Genomic DNA, 18,436 nt, shown 5'->3' on the forward strand with positions numbered 1-18,436 from the left:
AGTTTATATATAAACTATACATGATGTCTACATTAGCAATCAAAATTGACCAAATTACATTTTGAATGTAACAAAGCAATTTCAATGTATCAATTTCACCGTTAGGTGGAAAAGAGGCAATTTAGGCTGAAAAAAAATGAAATTCATGAGATTTATTAGGATAAGTAGATTTAAATATGGTAGAAGAAGAAAACGTGAGAAATATAGCATTGTTTATTTTCACATTAGGGATGCACTGAATTTCTGGCTGCTGAAAATTATCTCCCCAAAATGGCTTTTTCAATTTTCAGCCAAAAGAGAAAAACTGACAAAAAAATATGAGCCAAAACAAAAAAGATGCTGCACCACACTTCCCAGCAGTGTTCAGTGCACTGGTTTGCCCTTCCTCTAGCCCTACTAACTGTGCAATATGAAGAGTCTTACTCACTGAAAGCGGAATGCACCGCACTGTGAAACCCATTCATTTCAATGGCTTGCTGTGCAAACAACAGTAACAAAGCAGTGGAACACACCGTTGACAAGCTTAAAGTTCAAAATAGCAACATTCCACTCTATGTATATTTCACTTATCTACTCATATATTTATGCATGCATTCAAAAAGCATGCTCACTGGAAAAAGTAAAGTCCACACAAATATAGTGTTGACAGTAGGGCTGGGCGATATTGCAAAAAAAATTAAATAAAAAATTCACAATATCATGTTTCATGTAATTCGATATCGATAATTATTGAATATTTTTTAACAATACATAGGAATATTGGGATTTTTTTTCAACCACTTTATTTTAAATTTACCTACATTACTAAGGCAAATAGTTTTAATAGTCTAAAAAATATTTAAACAAAATATCTCTTTATAATAAAATAAACGTAAGTGTTAAAGAGACTCTTAAACATGATAAATAAAATGTTACATGTTGTGTGCAATCAATGATAAAGCGTAAAAACTGAACAATCAAAGCAAGGTAGATCAACATCTGTAAGGTTTCAATAATAATGATACAGTAAACCTCAAACTCTGTAAACAAAACAAATTAAGATAATCAAATCTGAGCTTTCAAGTAAAAGGACTAGCCATCATTATTCAAATACATATTGCAACATTACAAATTGTGAAGTTGAATGACTATATTACCCCTATGCTAAAAAAAATCTTTCAGATGGGGACCTAGTGGCTGAGATGCACAAGAAAAGAAACCAAAAAGCCACCCTGGCAACATCCTTTTTTATTTACAATTCCGAAAACAGAGATAGGGAATGAAGTTTAGCTAGAATATATATAGTAGTTTTGGAGTGCTCCGATAGGCTAGCTAATGATTAGTGATGAGGATCAGCTGAAGTTGATCATATCACGTGTTCCTCTCGAAACTAGTTTATGAAACTTCCCTTATGGAGAAAAGTAAAAACCGCTGCAATGTTTGTCTGAGGTAATTAGTCTGCCGTTCTTACTGAAATGTGTATATTCCATACAAAGTGTAAAGCAGATTGGTTAGTTCTATTTATGAATTGCGGTGCGCTCACAGCATTCAGAAAAGTTCAGATGCTTTTCACCTAGGTGCGGCTGGAAAATGCGCACGCGTCATGTGTGTACCGCTTGCACGCCATGTGCATGACGCTCCCATATGCGCGCCATGCAAGTCAACTATAGTACTTCTAACTTTTTTTTTTTAATCGATATTGACAATGAGGTTTGATCAATAAATATTGATATCGGTTTTATTGCCAATCCCTAGTTGACAGGACATTTGTGCATTAGTGCTACTGTGCTGTCATGGCAATGCTGGTACAATAACCTGTATGTCATCTTAGGTCACCTCTTTTGGTGCTTTACATGCATTAAAAAAAAATTTATGTGCTGGAATGATCATAAATATAAGCTTCCTAATATTAATGTGGAACTTCTAAATTAACTAATGCATTTAGCGATTTATACAAGTTTTACCATGTGAATGGGGGAAGTCGTCCATGCACAAAACATTTCATTAACAAAGGAAAAAAAGAAAATAACATTGCCATGTAAATTTACTTTGAGTTTTTTTTAGTTTGGCAGGTCATAAACATCTACGTGGTAGAGCTAAACGGAATATAACATTTGATTTGTTTTTCACAAATCATCTGTATTGTTTCTCTTGCCATTAATGTCATGTATATTCATGGATGTATAAATAATCATGTGATGCTTATTGAATGCATTTTGCTCAGTTAAAACAGCATTTATTGCATCACTTATCAACATAGCATGGTAAATGATTACAATAGAGCAAGTAATGTTCATACAGCTGTCATCAAATGAGATGCTATGCTACACAAATATCTAATACATCGGCCCTTAATATGATTTCCCAGTCAAATTAGCAAGAATGAACCTTGTGTCCTTAATGATCCCATTCTTGCTGACAACAAAGCACTTCGACACAAAAAAACCTGAATAAATCAATATAAATTATCATAATGTTATTCCTTGGGGCCGTTATTTTTATACAGATGTTGTGTAAAGGTTATATGCGTAAGGTATAGGTGTGTTTTTTGGTTTGTTGTGACAGCAACTTTAAATATGGTCACTTTAAGCATGGGAGTGATGTAGTGTAGTGTTTTTTTAGAATTGCTGAGCATATTTGAATGTACCAAAATCCTGGGACACAGCAATCATTATGTTTCAAAAATAAAAAATAATAGCAACATTCAAGAAATCTACCAGATGCATATGCACCAGCAATCATAAAATAGCCTAGACAGAACTCGCTCCATCTTTGCCTTGAGTAGGAAAATCAAGCAGTCAAAATGATTATCATCATTACCATCATCTGTCTAAGCTCAGTATGTGCGAGTCTGTCTGACGCTGATGTGGCCTCTGTAGTCACTGCACTTTCCTCATTAGTTCCTGGACCACTTACAGACCCTTAATGATCTGCTGGAAACAGTATGACGGGATCGCTAGTCCACTTTATGAGTCAGACAAGAGATAATGATTACTGCTGCTTCTAGCTTTGTAGTGAAAGATCAGACCTACTCATGAAGGTTGTAGTGAGCATCACGTTTACTACTATTATGCAATCTACCTACTAATTATCCTAAGCACTGTCCAGAAACCATATGTTTGTAAATTAGAAGTGCACTTACAACTGTTTTTAATGTGCACTTGCAGTATATTTAGTATTAATTAGCAGATAATGAAATATGAATGAATACATCAACATTTAAAGATCACATTAAATTAAAATAATGTTTTTTAGGTGTTAGTATCAGTATTGTTAGTTTTTTAGGATATCTATAGGCAGTGTTGGGGAAAGATACGTTTGAAAGGAATTCATTCATTTTCTTTTTGGCTTAGTCCCTTTATATACATACATATATATATATATATGTATGTATATAAATATATATATATATATATATATATATATATATATATATATATATATATATATATATATATATATATATATACACACATATATACACAAAAATTATATATACATTATATATAAATGTAATAAAATGTGTGCGTATATATATATATAGATATATATATATATATATATATATATATATATATATATATATATATATATATATATATATATATATATATATATATATATATATATATATATATATATATATATATATATAAAATGTATATATAATTTTTTTAGGATAATGTTTCTGAGAACTTTCTGACCCCAGAGTTATACATGCCATATATACAGATTATTGAAAGTTTAAATCAATGTGTTTGCTACGTTTGTACGATTTCTTAAGTAAAATCACTGTCCACTGAGATTATAATCCCCTTTTCCTTTTTTCGAAGATTTCAAAATAATGAATATTCTCTCATTGACTGCTTGATTCATTGTGACTATTCATTCATGAATTTTTTTTTTCGGCTTAGTCCCTTTATTAATCAGGGGTCGCCACAGTGGAATGAACTGCCTCATTGTGACTACTTTAATTTTAACTCTGCAATTTATTTTTTCAAAAAAAGGTCATTAATTACACTAAAACGTAACATGTTACATTTTTTAAAAGTAACTCAAATTTTACTACCTATTTTTTTAAAGTAATGTAAAGTACTTTACTCATCACTTTAAAAAGTAATATGATTACATAACTCTTTATTTTACTCTTACTTTATCAACATGAAGTAAAGCGTAACTTGTAATGCGTTACCCCCAACATTGTCTACAAGGTAGCGCACTTGAGTTTAACCAAAGAGTGCTAATAAAAAAACGCTATAGCTGTTTTTTTTTAAAGGGGAGGAGCTACACTATGTCCCAGCCACTCTTCATGTATCAGTTGAGTTTACATCAAACATCCAATAAAAAAATGCACATTTCAAAGCACTTGACGGATCTATTGCATACATTTTTTTAAATTGCATTTATAATGTCATATTTCACATTTTCATTTAAAATGCATTCATTTTTTTATGTTTTTATTTAAAACAATTGTTTTAAATAATCATTTGTTGTGCTACAACCTAAATTAATATTGAAAAGAATATTTAGTACCCTATATTTAGTAAATTACAACTTTATCACTACAAATGTATAATAATTTAAATACATGCCATGGATTTTCCATGCAGAAATTATATTTAGTATTTTTATGGATATTATAGCAGGAATCGTATTTTTTGTATATTTTAAACATAATTTATAAATAGCAGTACATTTAGCAGAATTATTTAACCATGTTTTAAAGGAAACATACTTTTATTATTATGAATAACATGCATTTATGTGTTAAAATGTTTCATTCAAGTATAATATTTCTGTAAAAAGCCCTGTCCACTATTTAAAACACTGTACAAACATAAAATAGTACATTAAAAGCTGCAAAATTACACAGCTGCACAACAATAAACAACTGATGAAATATCCATCACAATACCCTATTAAAATAGCATAGCTTTGTAAGATGTAAACATTTAGTTTTCTGCAAGACCCATTAACATTATTTTGATACCTCAAAAGAGCTGTCGCTGTACAATGAATTTTGCTTTGAATCCAAAATGATACACAGTATGTAATATTTGCTACTAGAGGGTGCATAATCACAACAAACATAGCTATAGTTTGAGAAAAAGATGTTCATGCATGAGATACAGTATTCAAAACTTATTATCAGGGTTGTATGAAGCAGCACAAAAGCAGCTGAGCTTTTATTATTACACAATTGACTGCTTCCAGTTGCGAACATGTAAAAAGGCACTGTTTAATTATACTAAATACATTTTAAGATTCTGATATAATGCTGCTCTGTGCAGTCTAATAATATGAGCAACATATTTTTGGTGTTCACTGTTTTCTATAAAACCAAACTGGAAGTTGAGGGTGTGTGACACAGGTCAATTAAAATTGCCTATCTTATTTGAACAATCCTCTAAACTTTTGGTATAATATGAGTAAATAAGTCAGCAAAATATATACTGTAAAACTGTTCTAGTGGTTATTGGATATTGTAGTGAATAAATACATATTATTCCTTTAACAACTATAATGTCATCAATAGGACAGATATAGCAAGTGACTTCTGTAAACAAGACCATAAAACAATGGCTACCAAACTGGCACATTTTTACTGTCTGAAAACCTGACATAGCACATAAATTTTTTCACAGTAGCATAATTCTGCCTAGCAACACCAGCACCAAGATTTTCTTTTTGTGCTCCTACTGATCAAAGCAACATTGACAGAACCTGTCATGATAGACTTAAGAGAAATTAAACATTGCTGTTGGGGCAATATAAAGCATCCCATATGTGGCTTTGTTATTCACTGGGTTTCATTCAGAAAGGCTCATCCCTGTGGCCTAATTCCTTCGGAGGGCACTCTGAAGGGATTCGAGCATAGGGATGAGCCCTTCCAAAGTGAACCCACCAAATAACTTCCCTACTCTAAGGATCATGGCCCAGACTGTCTATCAATTGTATCATTCAAAATCCTTCACTCCAAAAGCCCTTCGAAGTGGCCAGTTTTGAGCACTTTGAGGCAGCCATGACTGTTTTCACTCCGAAGTGAACTTCTGAGGATGATGCATCCCAGCAATAGTCTACTATGATGCACTTTACAAAATAAAACAACGAATTTGTTTTCTCATTGTCAATTACAAATCAGCACAACAGCCTACATCACACGGATCATGCAGAAACCCATCTGAAATCAGTCTAACGTTGACATAAAATGCCCAAAAAAGCATTTTTTTCATATAAAAAAGGATTTATAACAAAGCATTTCCAAGCACCTTCATTGAGACAAACTGCACTGGCAACTTAAAAATATTTTGACACATCAATGCTGCACAAAATTAAAATTTAGCAACATTTAAACTTGAGGCAAGGCAAAGCGCAATACTGTAGTTTACTAACCTGTCTGTGGGGATCCCTGAACCGTTTCTGAGAGGGTCCTGGTTTGCTCCTGCTGGGCCTCTCCTTACTTTGGCTTGCGGCCCTGACCTGGAGCCCTCAGGACCACTGTAGAACCATGCTCCAGACTTGGTGAGGATTTCTTGTTGTTTTCGGCACAAGTTGCATACCCACATTACCTACACAACAGATGACAAATTTAGTGAAATACAGAAAATACAATATCATAAAAAATGGGCAGCAAAAACCCAAGATGTTTAGCATTTATGGAACTTTGGTCATTTTTGTATCAAACAGATGCACACCAAGGGCCGTATCATACACCCAGCACAATAAGGCGCAAGACGTGTATGGCGCGATTTGTTGCAATTTTCAGACCAGCGCAACAGTACTTTTCGCGTTTTGCGCCACGTTATTTAAATAGCAAATCTATTTGTGCCACTTTGTGGACTCATGGGTGTTCCGGTCTAAAAAGGAGGTGTGATATTAGTATTATTAACATTATTTTATATAATAATATTTTCTACATAAATATAAAAACCACTACTTCCATGCCTTCTTCACCTTGGGTGGGGGGCTTTTTCAGTTTATTCATGACAATTTGCATTTATCACATGCATTTTTATATTTGTTTTTATAAAAACAAGTTTAGATTTGTCCATCTGTCGGGTTTTGTAGACATATGCATCACTATATGGGGCATAAGGATGTGTGTTTGGATATAACTTCAGTTTTTTTGACCACACTTCGTTATTATTATTATTAATTTATTTCTTTGCTGGAAATTAGAACTGAATTTAGAAATAGTTTTGAAACAAATCTTTGTGCTTAACAAACAAAATTAAGTAGTTAGGCTAATGAATGTCTTCAGTGGAGTGAGTTTCTATCATTTCCCTACTCCATGAAAGACAAGGAGTAAAGTAAAGAGTAAAATTAAAGAGGCTGAATGGAGGGGGCTCGTTCTTTTTCCTCGTGTTGCAGATGGTCTGTTTAACTGTTTTCTCGCTAGTGAAGCGTTCAGTTTTTCCACTTACAAAGTCCGGCAAATAGATAGCAAAAGCACTATGGTGCGACGAACTGACTCTTAAAAGGAATGCGAGAGGAGACTCTGATTGGTTTAATGCACTTTATACTCAAAACACACCCATAACTCATTAAGAGAATATAGCACAATCCTGTTAGACCATGCACCAGGGCTCAGAGCGTATTTTTCTGTCCTTAGAATAGCAGAAGTGGATTTGGACACACCTTTAATGCTTTTGCGCCATGCACTTTTAGACCTCCAAGTGTCTGTAAGACACTGTCAATCTATATTTGTCTAGTCAAAAAAATGGTGAGTATATAATTACAGTTATAACAGTATTTTACTCTACAAAAAAAAAAAAAGAAGCATATACTGAATACATCCATCCATCCATCCAAAACTGATTGTATGCTATGTTGTCTAGTGGTATGCTGGAGACTATCCTAAGAAAATAATATTAATAATAATAATAATAATAATAATAATAATAATAATAGTTTGGAGTAAAATGTTATAGACATGTTTATAGACACCTGTGTGAAAAATAATGTGATTAACTGTAATGAATGAGCACTTGTATTTTCAAACTACAAATGAAACATTATAACCCCTTAAAAAAAAAAAATCACAGTGATTATCATAGTTTTCATTAAGGGTGTCAAAATTAAGTTTCCTCAGTGCACCAAGATGCAGAAGCGGACAATTCGGTATCGGTTAAGAAATAGATCCTTACTAGTTATTACGTGCTGACGTCATTTATCTCATATACGCTATATTGCAGTATTTTACTATGGCGAGAGAGGCGAGAGAGAGTAATTAAAATGCTCCAACTACTTCAAAAATGCAGAACCTGTGCACAGTTTACTGCATGATGGTTTGCTGGACAGTCTTTCACTGACACTGAAGTTACAGCAGAACCCAGGAGCTGTTTATCAGTGTCAGTCATCGGTGAACAGTGCCAGAGCGTTACTTCCAAGTGCAGCTCATTCTGTTGGGCGCATGACCAATCATAGGTGTTTAATAACTCGCTCGACAACGCTCAAAAAGCGGGATAATATTAACTTTGTTTATTTACTTTAAATACTCATGTTGTTCTGTGCATATACTTGAATTTTGTTTGATACATTTAAAAAGAGTGTTTTCTTTGAGCAGGTAAAATTAAAGGTACAGTTCATATATATCTCACATATTCACATATATCTGACTGCTTGTATTAATGGACAACAGTGCATAACAAATACATATGTATATATAGATTAACATTTTAATACAAGAATTCTTGTGCAGTAAAAAATAAAATTGTGTATAGAAAGCATCGTTATTGCACTGAGATATTGAAATGAAACGATTCGATGGCATGATAATCGTAATCAAACCGTGAGACCAGTGTAGGTTCACATCTCTAGTTTTCATACCATTTCATATCAAGTACAATTCATTTTCAGACCACAAATGGTGTGTGATGGGTTTGCATACTCGTTCTATTTGATGAATTAAGTGTGCCGAATTAAGTGTGAAAAGTGAAGCCAAAATATTTTCATCGACCTCTAGTGGCTGGCTGCAGTATAGGTCATAAACCTCACCCTCTCTATTTCAACAAATGAGACATGAGACAAAATAAACTTAAAATTAAACTTCAAATATTTTTTCCCAAAGATTGTTTGCAACATTTTAGTTTATGTAAAGTTTTTTTTTTTTTTTAGTTGCTCTTAGTCAGCTATTTACGCTGTAACAAATTGGTGTGGTTATGGTTACACACTTGCAGTTTGGATCTATAGCACTTTAAGCAAGTTTTTATACCACAGACTTGGGCTCCAAATTGCATTGATGACACAAGATGACAGCAGGTAAACCTAGAAAATTTTGGACTCACTTTTCTTCATTGGAAGGAAGTGGTGATGCGTCATCATCAATTTTTTTTTTTTATATAAATATATATATATATAACCTTCTTGCACATGAATAGCTGTTGTGACATATGTGGCACAAAATGTAACAGAAAATGTTATTACTTTGGTAAATGTATGTGAAATTGTGATTGTAAGTTCTAAAACTTGCATCTATAACCTGTGCCATCATACATATTGAAGTCACACTGTCACACACTCATACATGCACTCATTTAAACATTGTACGAGACAGCGAGAGGGAGTAAATCAATGACTACCATTAGAGCTGCTGCTAAAGGAGAGTGGTCACCTGCCTTTGCTGAGTCACCACAGAGACGTACGAGAGAGAGACAGAGAGATAGAGAGACTGCCAGAGAGAGAGAGAGTGTGTGTGAGAGAGAGAAGAATACAGTCCAAGAAAGAGTTTGTGAGAGAGAGTTCAAGAAAGAGAGGGGGTGTGTAAGTGTGTGTAAGTGATAGAAAGGAAAAGGGAAGAAAATGAGTTTGTGTGTGAATGGAATTGGCCCAGAAAATAGAACAACAGGGCCATTAGTGACAGCCAAGTAATAAGGAAATATTGCCCGAACTGCTTTCAAATGTACTGTGGACATTAAAGTGCTCAATGCATGAGAAATGCCGCAGAGGCTACACAGTTTTCTGCATTTAGAAAAACACAAAGAAACCAGGGACTGAACTATAACTCGCAGTGTAAAGCATTATAGGCAACATAATATAATTAAATAACAATTTCAAAATAATAATTAAAAAAAGACATGAGGAAATAATATTTTTAAGTTTTCTTTTGTATAATTAGCACATGCTGTGTATACTGCCTCTTCGTGTTGATTTGCTGAATGTCTCCTCAATTGTAAGGTGCTTTGTACAAAAGCACCTGCCAAATGACTAAATGTACATGTAAAAATTTTTAACCATAATTACTTACTTAACTACACCCAGGGCCGAAGTATCGAAGCTGATATTTAGCCGCACCATGTTGATGTTTCGTAACATCTCATTTTTTACATGGGTCGTTAGCCCAATGCTTAAACCCCAACCTGGAGGACCAGGACATGCACACATGCACAATTTAGCTTACCCAATTGACCTACATGTATAGCGCATGTCATTGGACTTGTGGGGAAAACCAGAGCACCCGGAGGCAACCCACGTAAAGAAGGGGAGAACATGCAAACTCCACACAGAAATGCCAACTGAGCCAGCCGGGGCTCGAACCAGCAACCTTCTTGAGGCGACAGCCTTTTTAACCATACATATACAAATATAAGTAGTTTTTTTCAGTGCTTTATGGGAGCTCGCATTATTATTAGTGACACTGTTATTTTGCTATTAGTGGATTTAACGGGTAGTCTAGTTTTTTACAAGGAATTACCCTGCTAAAAAGAAAAGAAAAAATGAAAAGAAAAAAAAAGTATTACAACAACATCTGCTATGATTATAAATGATGAGAAAAACAGGTATGCTTCAGCATTCTTTTTTTTTAGGAGTGGCACAGTGGCTCAGGCTGGAAGAGCATCCGCTACGTAAAACATATGCTGGAATAGTTGGTGGTTCATTCTGCTTTGGCGACCCCTGATAAATAAGGGACCAAGCCAAAAGAAAAGGATGAATGTTTTGTTTAGATGTCTTTGGTCTATGTTGCTTTCAAATTTCAGTCAAACCACTCCACAGTTTATTTGAAAGTGAACTTTCGTCAAACTCTACTTGTTTGCCGAGTAATTATGATCAAACCAAACCTGCCAAGTCTGAATACACCCTCAATGCTTAGTGGTTAATAAATAAATTAAAAAAAAAAAAGATAAGATGAGATGAGATGAGATGAGATGAGATGAGACCATGTTGGATCACTTTTTTGTATCATTGATACAGGCCTAAAATTGCTAAATTTTAATTCCCTTAGAGAAAACGGATATTATTTTTGTGTTTTGAAGAAAAATAATAGAGCAATCTCATAAGAGTTTCTTTTAATCAAACCCATTATGTCAGATGTAAACACTCTTAAAGACAGATAAAGACTTTGGTATTAAAGATTAAGATAAAACAATAAATAATCCTGATCACTTCAATAAAAGTAAACATCATTAAGAACAACTTCAGTGCTCTAGGTAGACTTTTGAAAAGGGTTCATAAAATGAAAAAAATAACTATAGTCATGCATTATTGGGGGTTATTTGTCACAATGAAAACCTAGTGGTCTGAAAACCTCAAACATTTTTTGAAAAGGGTAAAAATGGGTCTAATTAAAGATAGCAAAACATTTTTTGGCCAATGCTGTAATAAATAAACTGTAATAATATATACAATTTCAAACACATAACCTGGCATTTATGTAAACTCTTGGGGCACAGACATTTTTGCTGTGTACATGTATATTTAGGCTAGTCTACTCCACAACATAAACATAACTATGTCAAAGTATTTGATGAAAGAAGAAACAGAGAAATTCTAGTAGGAAATGATAGAAAAAACAAAAGAATGGGATTTTGACTCAAAAACAAGAGACAGATCAAGCGCTTTTGACAACTTGTGGCAACTATGCACCGTCTCACCTGCACAGTGGTCAAATATAGCCTATCGAAAACATTCAGCTTCATTTAAACACAAATGTGTACAATGTGTAAAAACACACTAGATTCGTTTCCTACCCATGTCGACGATGCGTGTCATTTTGTGTCCGTCTAGAGACGCGAAGTACAGCTCTGGAAAATGTTATAGCGTGTATATATAACGGGCTTTGGAGCACCGCTGCATCTGCTGCCTCCGTCACATGGATTCTGAGAACGAACTGTCAGTTCTGCGCATGCCTGCCAGCGGAACCGATCGTCGTTTAAGAGGCTGAATGCGCGATGAAGCCGAAGAACTCACTGCTCTTCGCTTAAGTCTACATTATTTACGGATCCTACCGCTATCAAGCCACTAAGCCGGAATTCAGTTCATTACGAATGCATGCCACCTTAAACCGCCCGAAAAAACACAGGTAATAACAAACACGAAGCTGTAGCCAAACACTGTAGACACTAAAAAGAGGAATGTGCTCAAACAATGAGTGAACGAGCGTCCTCTGGGTAATTAATCTCACTCAAATGCTGTAATGAAGTTCACCTAACATGACCTCACAGTGTGTGAATGAGATATAAGTGGACTTAACTATTTGGAGAAGAGGGGAAAAATCTAATTAATACATTGTCTGTAGCATGAAGAAGACGTGAAGCCCGGCACCATTAAATTAGCTTCTTTCTCTTCTACTATTTTACAGTGCAAATGAATCAGTCCTTATGTAGTATATATATATATATTTATGTGGAGAGGATTAGCTTAAATTGAGGAAGATAACATATTGTATTACTTCTAAATGCCTACGTATTTCAATCAGCCATAAAATAAAAGCACAGTGTGAAAAGAGGTTGTCAAACAACTGATTTTGGTAACACTTTTGTACAGGGGTGCTCAATCCTGTTCCTGGAGTTCAGCTCCAACACTGATCAAACACACCTGAACCAATTAATTATGACCCGAACAGCACTTGATAACAACAGGCAGGTGTGTTTGTCATGGGTTGCAACTGAAATCTGCAGGAAGGTAGATCTCCATGAAACAGGGTGAGCACCCCTGCTTTAGAATAATAGTCCATTAATTAATGTATTTGATAACATTAACTAAGTATGGATAATCTTGTAATGCATATTAATCAAAGTTCAACATTTATTAATACATTATTAAAATTATTAACCAGTCCATGTATGTTGTTATTATTGCTATTATTATTATTATTATTATTATTATTATTATTATCATTCACTTATTCATTTTCTTTTCGGCTTAGTCCCTTTTTTCATCAGGGGTCGCCACAGTGGAATGAGCCGCCAAGTTATCCAGCATATGTTTTATGCAGCGGATGCCCTTCCAGCTGCAACCCATCACTAGGAAACACCCATAGACTCTTGCATTCACACATACACTACAGCCAATTTAGCTTATTCAATTCACCTATACCACATGTCTTTGGACTGTGGTCTCCCATCCAATTACTAACTGGGCCCAACCTTGCTAAGCTTCCGAGATCGGACAAGACCAAGCGTGCTCAGTGCGGAATGGCGAAAAAGCATTATTATTATTATTATTATTATTATTATTATTATTATTATTATTATTATTATTATTTATAAATGACCAAACTGGAACTTCCAGTGACGTGCTGTCTGGTAACCTCTGCAGTAATTTTATTCCAGTCATTAAGGGTGTGCGCAGGTTGTGTAATGTAAACTTTGCAACTGCTTTGTTAATTCTGCCATCTTAAACATTATGCATTTAATAATTGCATAACAAGGCACATTAAAAAGATACATATTTGTCAGTTTCCAAATTTCTGAAGCAGTTTGACTAATATTTAAACACAGCATGGGCAGATACATTAGACATGAAACATGACAAAATGCTCAAGCATTCCTGTTTTTTTTCTCATGATACTCAAAATATTTGGTGCAGTCATTGGAAATGTGTCTGCTTGTAGCATTTTGTTTTTATTTATAAGCTCTTCACATGTTTTCAGCTTATAAAATATACCCTATTTATGCACAGCAAGTGCATTTGACACAGAACACGGATGGTTTTGGATGGTCTGTAAATGTACTTATAAAACACATCATAAAACATGTTCACCTAATCTTTTATTTATTTATTTATTTTCCTATCTTAGTTTTGTTCTCAAAAGGTATAGTCTGAATGCTAGTGGATAAAGACCAAATAGATAATATTGTCTTTTGATGTGAACCAAATGACTCAAGACAACCAAATTACACCCACACACACCCACACACACACCCACACACACACCCACACACATATATATATATATATATACTGCAGTCTCAGAAACAAAGGTAAGTGAGCTGTCACTGGGGTGGTACCTTTTCAAAAGTTACAAATTTGTACTTAAAAGGTCCCTATTAATACCCCAAGAGTACATATTTGAACCTAACAAGTAAAAAAGTGTTTCTCATAAAATGTATGTTCCTCGTATGTATATGTAAGCTTTTGAGGTACCAATATGGACCCTTTAAGTACAAATGTGTACCTTTTGAAAAGGTACCACCCCAGTGACAGCTCACGTACCTTTATATCTGAGAGTCTGGAAGAAGAGACAATACTGTCTCAGTGTGATTTCATGGCTAAATAAAGGACATAAATAAATAAAAATAAATATAAGAATTACTTTAAGAGGTGTTTCCTCCCAAATTCAGAATCTTTCTTGAATTTTTTACATGATATTTTAATTGTCATTCTGTATCGTAAATATTCAAAAACCTTTAACAGAAATTTTTAAAACAGAAAATAGAATTAAAGAGATTCGATAAATCATGACAAACATATTGCATTGCTGATTTTTTTACTTGGTTGTCACTAATGGCCCTTTTAAATTGTAAAAGTCAAATACTCTTATTGAGGCCTTAATTTTAGGAATAACATCACACAATCTATATTGCATGTTATAACTACCCGGTATACTGTCTGCTACACTTGGATGTGCATTATAATATTATAATATAAACCATTAAATGTCATTATCCATACTTTTTGATTCATATTGACTTTAAAGCATGCATCTGGCTAAAGGTAGAGCAATTAAATTCTTCAATATAATGTTCATTTAATTAAATTATATAGAATCCCTTGTGTATATATTCATTATATAACTCACTTTTTTAGCAAAACTATTTTTGCACTCATCTTAAGGAACAGTAACTCACTAAATGAAGTTACAGCCAATAATGCAATTGTTACCTTAAAGAGCTATTTTCAACAAAAAGATTATACAAAGGTAAAGTCTGTATAAATTATTGTATTTAGGTCATGTCTAATTAACTCTTTTTTTAGTGAAAGGCGATGTATGGTTAGTTATTGTTATTGGGTTATGGTCAGTTGGATTTTTTTTCCCCCTTTTCCGTTCATATTAAGTGCTGTTGGTGTTTAAGGGCGTGGAGCAAGAACTCCATGACATCACTGTCCCAGCGCTGAAAAAGAATCTGGTCATCTAGCACTGCAAGGGCAACTCAATCCATGGCCTCACTAACATGTGGAGCCATTGACACTGACATCAGACACAGCAGCGCTGGTGTCCATGACAGACAGCGAGACCGCACAGCACCATGGGAACTAAAATTAGCTTCTGAAATCCAAATTTAGCACAATTCATCAATTTCATCACAATAATATCCATACTGAACTAATCTAAAATCAAACAATGCCTCATGCTTCAGGTAAGCTTAGGTTTACAATGAAAAAAAAGATTCATTGGATTTACTAATTTACATGAATTTAGTAAAAATAAAAAAGTGCTTGCTAACAATTTATTCGAGCTGAATTTAAATCAAACATATTACGTTGAACATTGCTAAACTTAATTTGTTTGTTTAAATTAAGCCCATATAAATGATTTGCAATCACTTACTTAAAAAAAAATAGTAAATCCGATTAATAATAATTTTTTTAGTGTAAGTGTAGCTGGTTAACTGTGCAGTATAGTGTACTTCTGGCTTAAAATGCCTCTTTTATGCCTGTTTAAAGGTTTCTAGTTTGGTTTTTAAAGTTTCCTACAACTTGGGTCTGTTCTTCATGCGTGTATTACTCAATTAGCTGGATTTGGTTATTGACGATTTGACACGATCCAGGATCTAGGTTTCGTTCTTCAAAGCTCTTCCGAGAGTTGTTGTCATAGCAACAGGTCTGGTAGCTTAAACCTGCTCAGGAGCAGGTTTATTTCATGTAAACAGGATTAGATCGGGTCATTTTAAGCAAAGGTACTGAAAGTATGATGATATTTTCTTACATTAGTAACCGATATACACTATATGTATGATATACGTATTATATACACTTGGAGAAAAAAGTAAAATAGTTTTAAAAAGTTTATATATCACACTTTTATAATTTATAATAATTAATAATATTTCATATTAAATTCATAATATTTATGTATTATATAGATATAAGTAAAAAAATATATATAAATAAAACTTAGATAAAAGTACAAAAACGGGGTGCATCTCCCCAAGGGGATCAAAGAGAACATTTATTAATATGGATTTGTTTTCAGATACAAATGCGTACTATTTAAAGGTACCGATCCAGCTTTTGTACAATTTCTGTATGATAATAGACATGCACAATATTCGACTGTTTTTTTGTTTGTTCATATTTTATAACGGAATAATAATTTATGCAGTCATGCTTTGACAGCTAATATGCCGGTGATTTGATGCTTGCAAAAGTTGCAGACACCTTTACCAATATCAAAATGCTTATTTTAATGCAAAATTAATTTCAATTCCTTACACCGATTAAGAAATTAAAATAAGCTATAGTAAAGAAAATCCAATCTAAATGTAAAACTAAATAAATTGTTAAAGACTCTTGACACATGAAAGTGTAAAGCCTGCAGCTCACAACAAATGTGTAAAGTTATTGCGTATCATATTTAACAAACAGTTTACAACTAATTTTGCTCACATGGTTAATTGAATAATAATCAGATGATGTCATTATGCTGCTGTGCCGTCAGCCAGTTGTTGCGTTGCTGATCATGATTTCGAGGATCGATAGATCAGTCCTTCACAACACAAGCAGCGATCTCAGATCAGTTCATCCTGACATTTTAATCTGATTCGCGAACTTGTTTGAAGAATCAAATTAGCCAGAGATCAGTTATCAAGATTAAATGATCCAGGATCTGCCAAATCATCTAAGATCATTTAAGCGAGGTACGAAGAACAAACCTCAGGTATGCATTCATCACTGTTTATTTTTCTTATAATATACATATACACTGCATAATCAGCTCTCTTCACAGTATCTGAAACAGTGACTGGTTTATGGATCCAGTCTTTCTAAGACCCTCCTTTCTGAGAGCCCTCTCTGCTCTGATTGGTCAGATGGCTCAGTCTGTAGTAAATACTGTATGAGAATTTCATCCCCAGAGACTTCTTCTGCACTTAAGCAGTACCGATCCACCCTGTTTGAACACTATGCCCTCACAAATTATAAAATTACTGTACCAATTTAAGTCAGTACATGTAAAATTTGCTTTTTAGATTAGAAATCATCTCGACCTCGACAACAAAAATCAAACTCTTTCAGATCTCAGCTACAATTAGTGTTTGAGGGTTAAAGTAGTCACTGTTTGTGGACAGCATAAACCATCATAGGTTTGTGCAGGGAGTAAGAATGTAATTACATCTAATTTCAGGTCGTTCACAATCAGATCTTTCTTTTGGATAACAATATCCATTTATTGTGCATTATTATGATTAAAACTTTGCAGACATCTACATTCTCAAACAGCTACATTACACCACGTAGAAAAGAGTCCAAAAGAGCCCTTTAAGAAGTTACAGGTCTAAAAACATGCACAATTCATTTACTGTAATTCAGACTTTTGCCACCACCACTAAGAACTCAAGCTGAGCAGTGCTAACAACATACAGGAGCAGTTTATCGCAGTGTTATCTCATCAGAAACATGTAAAGATCTTCCTACTGCTGCTCCCTCGCTAAACACTATGCATTATGCACACCATTCATCTTTCATGAGCTGTGAATAGTGAATTAGTCACTGATTAACAATTGACCATCAGTAAAGTAATTTTCCACATTCTTTGACTCCTCAGAGGGCAGAATACACAGGCGGCAGACAAATTAGAATGTAAATAATCTCTGTACACCGAAAGCAACTGTCTGGGTAAAGCAGGAGAGGTCATTTGTGCATCTATACAGATGAACAAAGTTCAGGAGCTATTATCACAACAGGGGCATTGTTGAATACAGCTGTGCTTGTTTCTAAGAAGATCACTTGGAATTATGCCAGAGTCATGATATAATGGATAGCTTTCCAATATTCAGTCACTTACTTTAGTGTCAAGTTCGCACCTGTTATTTTTTTAATAATAAACACATATACAGTGCACCCGGAAAGTATTTATAGCGCTTCACTTTTTCCACATTTTTTCTATGTTACAGTCTTATTCCAAAATGGATTAAATTCATTTATTTCCTCAAAAGTCTACACACAATACCCCATAATGAAAATATGAAAAAGATTTTTTTTGAAATTGTTGCAAATTTATTAAAAATAAAAAACCTGA

At 33.9% G+C, this 18,436-nt stretch overlaps 1 protein-coding gene across 1 annotated transcript in view; it reads right to left on the bottom strand.

The window, feature by feature from the left end:
- Window positions 1–18,436, bottom strand: part of rims2b (regulating synaptic membrane exocytosis 2b) — a 244,016-nt gene that overhangs the window by 190,008 nt on the left and 35,572 nt on the right. Inside the window, exon 5 of the mRNA XM_056479213.1 lies at window positions 6,373–6,548. Coding sequence (XP_056335188.1) covers window positions 6,373–6,548 — 176 coding nt within the window. The remainder of the gene's footprint in view (window positions 1–6,372; window positions 6,549–18,436) is intronic.

This window comes from Danio aesculapii, chromosome 19 (assembly GCF_903798145.1).
Source record: "Danio aesculapii chromosome 19, fDanAes4.1, whole genome shotgun sequence".
Classification (NCBI taxonomy): Eukaryota; Metazoa; Chordata; class Actinopteri; order Cypriniformes; family Danionidae; genus Danio; species Danio aesculapii.